General features: G+C 40.3%; 1 protein-coding gene across 1 annotated transcript in view; it reads left to right on the top strand.

Annotated features, from left to right (window-relative positions):
* LOC126195380 (low-density lipoprotein receptor-related protein 1) overlaps positions 1 to 12,833 on the top strand; it is an 818,691-nt gene that overhangs the window by 482,076 nt on the left and 323,782 nt on the right. Inside the window, exons 8-9 of the mRNA XM_049933960.1 lie at positions 831 to 1,082; positions 11,487 to 11,649. Of these exons, the coding sequence (XP_049789917.1) occupies positions 831 to 1,082; positions 11,487 to 11,649 (415 nt within the window). The remainder of the gene's footprint in view (positions 1 to 830; positions 1,083 to 11,486; positions 11,650 to 12,833) is intronic.

Raw genomic sequence — 12,833 nt, 5'->3', positions numbered from 1 at the left:
GATCCTACTGGAGGTGGTATGCCCTACCCCTCCTTTGACATTGGAATTAACTTACCCAGCTAGTTATAGGGTGGATCTACAGTTTAACATGAACATGAACTCCAAAGCAAAGTGTAGTGTAGCATTTCCACATTAACAAATCATTGCCAAAATTGAAAGAAGTGGTAAGTGACATAAAAAGTACAGGGACCTGTTGGGGATCAAATCACAGGCTTAAGGATTTCTTGTGAGGCACTTATCTACTGAACCACTGAGTCATACCCATATCTCATATCTGTTAGATTTTGTAGTCTGTGTGCACATGTCTCTCAATCCTTGGATTCTTTTTCTGTTTCTAAATCATCTACACTCAGTTTTTATTTATTATTTTTCCCTCTCCCTTAGCTCCTCCTGGCTGTTCCCTCTGTTTTGCATACAGCCTGTGACTGCCCATGACTGTGGCTTTCTTCACCATTTCTTACCATCTCACCATCACTTACTGCTCGGTCACACATGTCCACTGATTCCACCTGAATCAACTCCTCACAGCTTGAGAGCTACTGCATCAAGGGGGAGAGAGAACGGGGCCAGAACAGAGAGAAAAAGAGAGCGAGAGAGAGAGAGAGAGAGAGAGAGAGAGAGAGAGAGAGTGAGAGCGTATGGACTGATGAACACAAATTAGATGTTGAAGTGCTAGTCTCCTTCTCAGCACTTTGCTTTTTGTATTCAGTGAGTGGGTACCTTTCCTCATACCTTTACTTGCACTATAGTGGGAAAGAAGTTCCAATTTGTTTTGCATATCATTAAGTTGAAGTTTTTGTTAGTTTTTTATTAAATTTGGCCATAAACAGTTCCAGAGGACGAGCCACCATCTTTGATTTTTAGCAGCATCTACAGTATCTATCATATCCATCTAAATGGTACTGTGTATGAGAATGGTACAAAACTTGATCAGCATACATTGGCTTTGGACTTCAATCATCGCAATCGTACCATCTGCTACATATATCGTAATGGTCCTCACTCTGAGCCTCGCTGTGCCAGTGTGGACAATCTGGAAAACTGGTGGACTGTGGAGTCACCTTCAACATACACTTTTGACTGTGAGTAACACTTGTTTAACAATTTAACTTTATTGTATAAACCCTAACTTCCTCCATGAAGACAAAGAGGTCAAATTAGCACTTAGCAACTGTACTGTGTTAAATTTATTCTCATTTCTTCTTACAGGTTGATCATCATAAAACCAAAAAATTTTTTGTATTCTTTTGTGAAATAATTACTACCACCAAATAGCACTTCAATGAGTTAGGTTTTTGGTGGAAGTAGGTGCAATATAACTTCCGTAGACATTTTGTATGTTGCCTGGATTCTTCTTTATGTCTTTCATTCCAGTTTAGTATAGTAAAGTTTGTGGAGCCTCAACTTTTAAATTTGGTGCAAACTTTGATGATGAAACAGGCATATTTTTTTCATTTGTAAATATGTTCCTGTATTACAAAGAAAACATTTTTATCACAGGTAAGACTTTACATTAGTTAGTTATACACAAAAGACATACATTAGTGAGTGGTTTAATTTATGATACCTGTTGCATAGAATAGGAAGTGCTCTATTTGTGCACAAAAACATGAAACAGTTTTTTGTCATGTTGTCACATTTCATTTCTGAACATGTAGAAACAAGTGGTTGAAAGAGCAATTATCTGGTCTGTATTTTGTAATTAAGATAGTGATTTTGCATTCCTTTGAGTCCAACTTGATAGATGGTCAGCTTTGGAAAGTGATATTCACTGTCAATATTACAAAAGCTGGCATGTGGATGAATTTCTGTGAGACATACAAGGGACAATAGGTTGGGTTTACTCTCTTTTGTTTGTAGCCAGTAGCTGATGGGTTCACCTCCCAAATCCACATAAAGTGGGCTGTAAGAGAGATTAATAGGACAAGCTGAATGTTATGTTCTGAGTTTCCTAAGCTCATTTAAGCGTTACAAACTTTCTGGTGATGTTACATGTTTAGCTAAGACTAAGTTATACATAAAAAGTGAGGTCCTCCACATAAATACTAAAAAAAAAAAAAATCCGTTAAATTTTAGTTGCATGATAAATCACAAAAATTTAGAGGTTATTATTAATTCAACTAAATACTTAGGGATTACAGTTATGAACAACTTAAATTGGAAGCATCACACTGAAAAGTCTGTAGGGAAGGTGAACTAAAGACTGTGTTTTGGAAGACACAACAAATCTATTAAGGAGGATAACTACACTACAGTAGTCAATTCATTTGTGAAGTACTGCTATTTGATATGCGATCCTTACCAGACAGAATTGATGGAGGTCATCTAAAAAGTTCCAAGTAAGATTGCTCTTTTCATGCCATGTTATTACAAAGTAGGGAAGAGACTGTCGTGGATACAGTAAGCTAGTTGAAGTGACAATCAGCAAATCAAAGGCAATTTTCATTGGGGTGAGATCTTTTTATAAATAACAATCAGTAAGTTTGTCTTCCAAATGCAAAATATATGCTTGACTCCAACGTGCATTGAGGGAAATGACCAACATGATAAAATAACGTAAATTGGAGCTTGTGTGGAAATATTAAGGTATTCATTTCCCCATGTGCTTTTTGAAAATAGAATGATAGAGAAATAGTTTGAAAGTGGTTCTATGAACACTGCTAACCACTTAAGTTTGAATTGCAGAGCTATCATGAAAATATAATACAACTGGATAGATGAGAAACCTACTAATCAAGCAGTGACAGGAGAGAACATATACATAAGTTTAGGCAATCTGGATGCTTCTCGGGGGTGGTTGGCAGAACAACCTCAATGTTTTTTTTTTTTTAAGTTTTAAGAGTTGTTTGGAACATTTTCAATGTGGGACTCACCAGGCTGCCCTTATTGGTGTAGGAGGTGAGTATTGGCTCCTCTGGTGCAGAGATGATATTTGATAGTGTTACATGTTGACCATATCAGAAGTTACTCGCCATTGACAGTATTCTTACTGTGGTGTCACCGCCAGACACCACACTTGCAAGGTGGTAGCTTAAATCGGCCGCGGTCCATTAGTACATTTCGGACCCGCGTGTCGCCACTGTCAGGATCGCAGACCGAGCGCCACCACAAGGCAGGTCTCGAGACGGACTAGCACTCGCCCCAGCTGTACGATGACTTTGCTAGCGACTACACTGACGAAGCCTTTCTCTCATTTGCCGAGAGACAGTTAGAATAGCCTTCAGCTAAGTTAATGGCTACGACCTAGCAAGGCGCCATTAATCATTTGTAACGTTGCATGTACCTCAAGATAGAGTCTCACTTGTATCATCCAGAATGCTGTATACCAAAGGAAAATATAAAAGTTAAGTGTTCTAGTAGCTACGTTCTTTTCTTTATCACATTCATCACGTATCCTGTTCCAGACTTAACGCCAGTCGGCGTGTGTGTACGTGTGCCCTTTCGGCTACCCGTCTCTGTGGACTGGCTGCCTTGTCAGTCCACTACACTTACAGTAAAAAAAAGCTCACAGGAACTCACAAAACTGTTTCCAGTGTGCATGCTTATCAATTTTTTTTCTGTTTTTATAGTAGAGTGTGGCAGCTAAGTGTGTGCATGAAGCTAATTGTTCAACAGGTGCCTTGCACTGATTACACTGGGAACTGTTAACTATCCGAAGAGACTGTTGACAGAAATAGTGTACTGGATGAAGTTTAATTGCCTTAAACAACTTGTATTTCTTTTTGCAGGAACTTCAGAGGCTTTGATTTTAATGCAATCATTAACCTATATTGTTTTGAAGTGTTACCCTGTTTGGTATTTTTGAAAATTTATGCACAAGTTCCAGAGAAGTAGTTGGAAGTGGTACATTGACTATGACAGTGTACATTTCTAATCTAGAGTCTGGACCTTGGAATATTTTTGAATGCAGCTAGATTGCTACAGAGCATTTGTTATTATTATTAAAGTACTAACTGCTTTAATCTTGTCTCATGAGTCAAAACAAAAGTGTCTCACAAATGTGACAGTGCTAAGAAATCATCTAGGTTTGCCAACCAAAGTTTTCAAATCTAATGGATGTTGGAGCATTTGGTATAATTTGTTTCATGCATGTTAAGAGCATGTGTGTTTCAGCCATGGACAGATATAGTTTGTATGATATCATGTCATCATAAATAATGAGGGAAGTAGTCTAGTCAACAAAGGAAAATTAGTGGAAAAATATGTGCAGGACAAGTTTTCTACAGTGGTTGGGGGAAGTGTAATGAGTAACACGCTAAAACCCCTGAGCAAGCGGGTGGCGTGAACATTTAAAAGTTACAATATTATGAAAAGAATAGTTGCTGCTTACCATATAGCGAAGGTGCTGAGTCACAGATAGGCACAACAAAGACTGTCAGAAAGTGAGTTTTGGCCAACAAGGCCTTCCTCAGAAAAAGACAACATACACTCATGCAAAGTCACACACATGATCACAGTCTCGGGCTACTGTGGGCAGCAGTGCATTATGGGAGAACAACTGGATGGTGGGGTTAAGGAGGAGGCTGGGGTGGGGAGGGAGAGGAATAGCAGGTTATTGTTGGTGGATAGTAAAGTGCTGCTTGTGGCAGCATAGAGGCACAAGGTAGAGAGAGGATAGGGCAGCTAGGTGCAGTCGGGAAGTTAGACGGAAGGTGGGGGGAGGGGGGGGGGTGCTTGTGGAAAAGGAGAGAAGTAAAATGACTGGGTGCATTGGTGGAATAGAGGGCTGTGTAGTGCTGGAATGGGAACAGGGAAGGTGCTAGATGAATAATGATAGTGATTAAAGAAGGCTGAGGCCAGGAGGGTTACGGGAACATAAGATATATTGCAGGGAGAGTTACCACCTGCACAGTTCAGTAGAGTTTGTGTTGGTGGGAAGGGTCCAGATGGCACAGGCGGTGAAGCAATCATTAAAATGAAGAACATTGTGTTGTGCGGTGTGCTCAGGAACGGAGTGGTCCAGCTGTTTCTTGGCCACAGTTTGTTGGTGGCCATTCAGGCAGACAGACAGCTTGTTGGTTGCCATGTATACGTAGAATGCAGCACAGTGGTTGTAGCTTAGCTTGTAGATAACATGACTGGTTTCACAAGTTTCCCTGTGTTTGATGGGACAGGTGATGCTTGTGACCAGACTGGAATAGGTGGTCGAGGGAAGATGTATGAGACAGGTCTTGCATCTAGGTCTATTACAGAGATATGGCCATGAGGCAAGGGGTTGGGAGCAGGGGTTGTGTAGGGGTGGATGAAGATATTGTGTAGGTTTGGTGGACGGCAGAATACCATTGTGGGTGGGTCTGGGGTGGAAGAGATAGTGGGTAGGACATTCCTCATTTTAGAGCACGACGAGAAGTAGTCAAAACTCTGGGATAGAATGTGAGTCAGTTGCTCCAGTCTTGGGTGGTTATGAGTCATAAGGGGAATGTTTCTCTGTGGCAGAATGGTGGGACTTTGGGAAGTGGCAAGTGACTGGAGAGATAAGGAATCTTGTTTTTGTACAAGGTTGGGAAGGTAATACGGTCTGTGAAGGCCTCTGTGGGAGCCTCAGTATATTTCAAGAGGGACCACTTGTCACTGCACATGTGACAACCATGGGTGGCTAGGCTGTATCAAAGGGACTTCTTGCTATGAAATGGGTGGTAGCTGTTGAAGTGGAGGTATTGCTGGTGGTTGGTAGGTTTGATTTGGATAGGGGTACTGATGTAGTCATGTTTGAGGTGGAGGTCAACATCAAGGAAGGCGGCGTGTTGGGTTGAAGTGAATTGGGGAGAAGGTGTTGAGGTTCTGGAGGAATGAGTATAGAGTGTCCTCGCCCTTGATCCAGATCACAAGGATGTCATCAGTGAATCTGTACCAGGTGGTGGTTCGGGGGGGGGGGGGGGGGGGGTTGGGATTCTGGGCATTTAGGTAGGATTCCTCTAGATAGCCTATGAATAGGTTGGCATAGGATGGTGCCATGTCTATCCCAATAGCCATACCCTAGATGTGTTTGTAGGGAATGCCCCAAAGGAGAAGTAATTGTGGATGAGTATATAGTTGGTTATGGTGACTAGGAAGGATATAGTAGGTTTGGAATCCGTTGGACATTGGGAAGGTAGTGTTAAATAGTGGTAAGACCATGGGCATTAGGAATATTAGTGTAAAGGGAGGTGGCATGAGCAGTGATGAGCAGTGCACATTGTTAAAGGAACAGGAACTGTGGAGAGTCAGTGGAGGCTGGCATCTTTTAAATAGGAGGGTAGGTTGCGGGTAATCTACGAGAGCAGAGACTCAAATGTTCCACTACTTTTGTTTTGAACGACAAGGATTACTTGGTAGAAGGAGTCCACTAGCTTTGATTCATCCACCTACAAACCCTGCCCACAGTGACCCCACTATAGAAATCCAACAGGATGTCCAGTCTCTTCTCAAATCCTTGGATCCATCTCAGAACCTTTCCCCAGAGCACATCTCTCTCCTCATCCCTACCACTCTCCACACTCTTACCTTCTACACGGTTCTTAAAATCTGTAAACCCTACCATCCAGGATGCCCCATTGTGGCTGCTTACTGTGCCCCCACTGAGAGAATCTTACCTTAAGCCTATTACATCCAACCTACCATCCTATATAAAAGATATCAACCATTTCATCCACCGACTCTCCACAGTTCCTGTTCCTTTACCAAATGGTGCACTGCTCATCACTATTAATGCCACCTCCCTTTACATCCCAAATGCCCATGACCATAGCACTATCGATCATTACCTTTCCTCCCTCGCCCCCTTTTTTTTAAAGTCATTACTATCCTGACATGTTTTATTTTGGTGTGGCACAAATTCCTCTCGTTTACCAACCCATTCATCTCAGAGTAGCACTTAAAACCTATGTCCTCAATTATTTGCTGACTGTATTCCAGTCTCTGTCTTCCTATACAGTTTTTGCCCTCTACAACTCCCTCTAACAGCATGGAAGTCATTCCCTGATGTCTTAACAGATGTCCTGTCATTCAATCCCTTCTCCTTGTCAGTGTTTCCCATACATTCCTTTCCTCTCTGATTCTGTGCAGAACCTCCTCATTCCTTACCTTATCAGTCCACCTAATTTTCAACAGTCACCTGTAGCACCACATCTCAAGGGCTTCAATTCTCTGCTGTTCCAGTTTTCCCACAGTCCATGTTTCACTACCATACAATGCTGTGCTCCAAACGTACATTCTCACAAATTTCTTCCTCAAATTAAGGCCTATGTTTAGTACTAGCAGACTTCTCTTTGCCAGGAATTCCTTTTTTGCCGTAGCTAGTCTGCTTTTGATGTCCTTGCTCCGTCCGTCATTGGTTATTTTGTTCCCTAGGTAGTAGAATTCCTAAACTTCATCTACTTTGTGACCATCAGTCCCTATGTTAAGTTTCTCACTGTTCTCATTTCTGCTACTTCTCATTACTTTCCTCTTTCTTCGATTTACTCTCAATCCATGTTCTGTAGTCATTAGACTGTTCATTCCATTCAGCAGATCATGTAATTCTACTTCCTTTCATTTAGGATAGCAATGTCATCAGCAAATCATATCATTGATATCATTTTGCCTTGAGTATTAATTCCACTCCTGAACCTTTCTTTTATTTCCATCATTGCTTCTTTGATGTACAGACTAAACAGTAGGGGTGGAAGACTATATCCCTGTCTTACACCCTTTTTAATTCATGCACTTTGTTTTTGGTCGTCTACTCGTATTAGTCCCTCTTGGCTCTTGTACATATTGTATACTAGCCATCTCTCCCTATAGCTTATCCCTATTTTTCTGAGAATTTCGAACATCTTGCACCATTTTACATTGTCGAATGCTTTTTCCAGGTCGACAAATCTGATGAACTTGTATTAATTTTTCATTAGTCTTGCTTCCATTACCAACTGCAAAGTCCGAATTGCCTCTCTGGTGCCTTTACGTTTTCCTAGAGCCAAAATGATCATCATCTAACACATTCTCAGTTTTCTTTTCCATTCTTCTGTATATTATTCTTGTCAGCAACTTGGCTGCATGAGCTGTTAAGCTGATTGCATGGTAATTCACAAACTTGTCGGCTCTTCCAGTCTTTGGAAATGTTTGGATGATATTTTTCCAAAAGTCAGCTGGAATGTTGCCAGACTCATATATTCTACACTCCAACATAAACAGTGATTTTGTTGCCACCTCCCCAATGATTTTAGTTGATCATAAATCCTCCAAAGCTCTCTTAAATTCTGATTCAAATACTGGATCCCCTATCTCTTCTAAATCGACTCCTGTTTCTTCTTCTATCACATCAGGCAAATCTTCCTCAGCATGGAGGCCTCCAATGTACTCTTTCGACCTATCCACTTTCTCCTCTGCATTTAACAGTGGAATTTCCATTGCACTCTTAATGTTACCACCCTTCCTTTTTATTTTACCAAAGGTTATTTTGACTTTCCTTCCGGTAATCATTTCTCTTTCGATTTCTTCACTGCTGTCTCCGAATCAAATGCCTTGTGTAACAAAATATTGATGAGAGAGAGCTCACATTATCTATTGTGGACTGTAAGAGCAGATAGAAGGACAGCAATGCAGTAAATTACTCATTAGTTCCCTGCTCAACAAGTGATGAATGATGATACTAGTGAATGTGTATCACAGCTCAATGCACTTTCCAGGGCACAGCAGTCAGGAAGAGCTAGGAGTATTAACATTGAGTTAAACTTCCTGGCAGCTTAAAACTATGTTACGAACTGGAAGTCAAACCTGGAATATTTGCCTTTCACGGTCAAGTGCTCTACCAACTGAGCTATCCAACCATGACTCACAACTTACCCTCACAGCTTTACGTCCACTAGTATCTCTCTTCTATCTTCCAAATTTCACTGAGGTGATGCCGTGCATACCTTGTGGAACTAGCACACCTGGAAGAAAGGATGTTGTGGAGAAATGGCTTGACAACAGCCTAAGGAATTGTTTACAGGATTTTTTTTTCACATTGAGCACTTGAAACACTGCAAAATGTTGAGCTATTCTGGTAAGTCATGATGTGTGTTGGTATTCAATGGAGCTAGGGCTTGAGAATGTCAACAACAACATGAGGCAGTACATATCACTTGCCAACAAGGTTCCATTTAGGTAGATGGTGAAGGTATTCTTATCTAGAGGTTGTTTACAATAGGATGATATACTTCCCATTACCCTTCGCCAGTGAATGATAGGACTCACAATTCAATAATATGCAAAGAAAATACACCACTTCCTCACTTCCAACAGTGTCAGAATGGTGGAGGATTGCTCTGCAAACATATTTATGCTTGTGTGGCCCCCAGATCACTTGACCTCATTCATTTATGCTGTTATTTAAAGCATTACTGGCACATATGTAATTGATATATCTCCAGGAGTAATACATACTAAAAAAGACCAAGCTTCAAGATTTATTTTTCATATTCATTTTAGTTCTTTGATAGATTACAAATTTTAAAATAATTTTGAAAGAAAGTGTCATTATCCATAAAAAAAAAAAAAAAAAAGAGCGAGATGAGTTATTGAGACATTTCTTCCTCTCGAACTTTGAAAATTTCTTGTTCACTCAACAAACATGACATATTTGTTGCAGAATTACAGTAAACTGCAAAATGTAATGAGTACACACATGAAATTACATCACTCCAATAATACTGGCTCAGCCGTTTGCAACAGCAACTGTTACATTTGCTAACGTTTCTCTCAAAATAATTCTAGAAATTTACAACAGAAGGCAGCAACTGTCAAGGTACATGTCATGAGACGTCCATATATTGTTCTCATATGAAATGAGCCCAGTTTTTGAATGATAGGTGTGTCTAGGACTGAGCTGCAACCAGTGTCTGTGATTTTAGGTAATGGGTGAGAGATGATTGATTAAAATCCTTTAGTGTCTCACCAAGTCCATGCCACAGTGCAATGTGCCATTATCAGGGCTGCAGGATCTTGTGTTTAAGTCTCTAATGTAATTATTCATCAGTGTATAATATCAATCTTTTCTTTGTAAAATGAAATAAATAAAAGTGTGGACCTCTATTTCTGTGTGCAACATAATACTGTTCTGTTCACAACTGCGAGGGGCATCCAATAAGTAATGCAACAATTTTTTTCTGAAAGCAGTTTGGTTTTATCCAGGATTCCAGTATACCATATTGCCCCCACTCTTTCAGCTTAAAACCTTATTCCAACATGATCTCTGTTCAATGCAATGGCCTTACACGACTTTATTCAGAGGGCCTGTATGCCCACATGCTACCACTCTGCTGGTCGATGTCAGCGTCAACATCTTGCTCTTGTCGATAACCTCCCCATCATCCCTGTACTGTTTTCCAAGGGGTGTATCCTTCATTCGGCCAAACCGGTCTTCCGTTAGTGGCAAGGAAATCAGCGGGCACAGACCCCCCACTGGTGGTTGGTTGTGTCAGTACTGCCAACGGAGATGTTCAGTTATGCAACGAGGTGTTTTTGATCTGCCAGTCATCTTGAATGAGAGTGTTCAGATGTTTCAACATTGCAAGAGTCTCAGCTGTGTGTGGCCAGTCAGCACGTGGGAGGCCAGACAGGTTTGCACGACATTGTTGCGAAGACAACAAATGCCTCACCCAATGATTCACTGTGTTTTTGTCTACTGCCGAGGCTCCGTAGGCATTCTGCATGTGCCTATGAATATCTGCAATGCTCTGATTTTCCAGCAAAAGAAACTCGGTGACAGCCCTCTGCTTGGAACACACCTCTGTTACAGTCGCCTTTGTGAAGGCTACATATAGGCCATCACCTGTCAGAATTTCATGAAACTATAGGGGCTGAAGCAGGAATATTCTGTGTTGTCTGACAGCAAATTCTGCGTTTTTTCAACCAAAATCGGCGAAGGAAAGAATGTGTTGCATTACTTATTGAACGCCCCTCATATAAAATATGAACATTGTTGATAGTTCAATTTATGAAGTGCAGCCGTTGGTGCGAGGAAGAAAACTTTGAAATTCTAGCAGACATTGTCAAAAATACTTGTATTTCACCATCAGGAGAAATTTAACGGTTGTGGCAAATCTGTTCAAAAATTAAAATTTAATTCTTGATAATTCTGACCTCCCTGTCTCTCTTTTTACACAACAGGAAGCTGTATTTAATAACTGGATATCAACTGAATTTAATCATGCAACGTTATAAATTAACCCATTGCCTGTCCAGAAAAACCCAAACTTTAAGTATATTGCTGAAATTTTTTTTTCCTCCCATCAATTGGTAAATTAAAATGTCATAAGGAAATTTTTCAGTGTGGAGTAATTTTCAGACATGTGCATGATTCTAATAAACCTTGTCACACAGCAGATGCAGTATTTTCTTAACTTTGAATTTGGTGTTTCCTAGAACTTCAAAGCTTTTATTGCTGGCTGATTTGATTTCACAATTTGTTTCTTGTCAATGCTTAAAGTGAACCATAGTAAATAAATGCAGGACTGTCTCTTGTAAACATTTTTATTTATTTTCAGCAACAACACACCTTGCACTTGACTGGGTCTCTGGAAATTGGTACTTTGTTGATGATTCTCGTGAAATAATATTTTTATGCACATCGATGCTTAAGATTTGCACTGTTATCATTGACAGTAGTCTGAGCAAGCCAAAAGGGATAGCAGTTGACCCCACAAAAGGGTATGTTAACCCACTTTATAATATGCCATACAAAATCTGTGATTAATGTTTCAAGGTGCTGCCTGTACATGACAAAGATGATATTGTAACATAACTTGCATGATCTTGTGATAATATGACAAAATAAATTATTCTTGGACTTCTAGCCATATCAATATATATGGGTGTAACCACTCGATGTAGTTGCAAGCTCAGTATTGACTGATACAACTTGACTGATACAATGTAAATGTCATCATCTTAATGAAATAGAACCAGCTTGATTGGATGTTCTGTGGCATTTAATTATGTATGATTACACCATTATTTGTGCATTATTGACCATAGAAACGATCTGCAAACAATTTTGACATTTAACACATTGGGGTTATGATTTACTGGAAAATCTGAACAGCAGTTAAAAGTCTGGAGCTTTCAAATACATTTTTTGGCATAAAGTGTTAAAATGTAAGTATGAAATGAGTTTGTGTATTCATCAGACATTTGAACTTTTATGATCATGTAGAGCTAAAAGAATGTGGAACTGCCTAAGATACAAAAATTTGGAACTCACACTTCATTTGTTATGATCCCACGACAGTTAAGCATAACTTGAAGTACAGGGTTTGTATAAAAAGTAATGAGACTGATTTTTTGCTAACGTGACTGTACTTTGCTGCCCATACTCACCTGAGGGGATTGGTGGTGGGGGTGTCTGGCCGAAAACGCATGGCGTGCCAGTCGCCTGTGGGCTCTTGTCTCAGCAGCATCATGCATTGAGTAAACACATTGCAAAGTTGCCGGTTGTGGCACAAGATGCAGCAAAAGATAGAGCAACATTATGCCATCAAGTTTTTTGTGGAACTAGGAAAATCGGGTACAGAAACATTGGATATGTGTCGGCAAGCCTATGGCGATGGTTGGCTGTCAAAGGCCCAGGTTTTCAGGTGGGTGAAGAGCTTTAAAGAGGGCCGGGACAGTGTTGAGGATGAGGAACGCTCCAGACACCCACCAACCAGCAAAACTGATGAAAACATCAACTGTTTGCGCATTTTATCGAACACTGATTGTTGAATGAGTGCCAGGATGATAGCACATGGCCTCAGACTTGATAAAATGACAGTGCACAACATCATCACCAAAGAATTGTCGATGAGGAAGATCTGCACCAAGAAGATTTTGTCAGATGTTTAAAAGCAAGCACG

The sequence above is a fragment of the Schistocerca nitens genome, chromosome 7 (genome assembly GCF_023898315.1).
Source record: "Schistocerca nitens isolate TAMUIC-IGC-003100 chromosome 7, iqSchNite1.1, whole genome shotgun sequence".
Lineage (NCBI taxonomy): Eukaryota > Metazoa > Arthropoda > Insecta > Orthoptera > Acrididae > Schistocerca > Schistocerca nitens.
The sequence above is the reverse complement of the archived record's forward strand: the minus strand, read 5'-3'. Positions and strand labels throughout refer to the sequence as shown.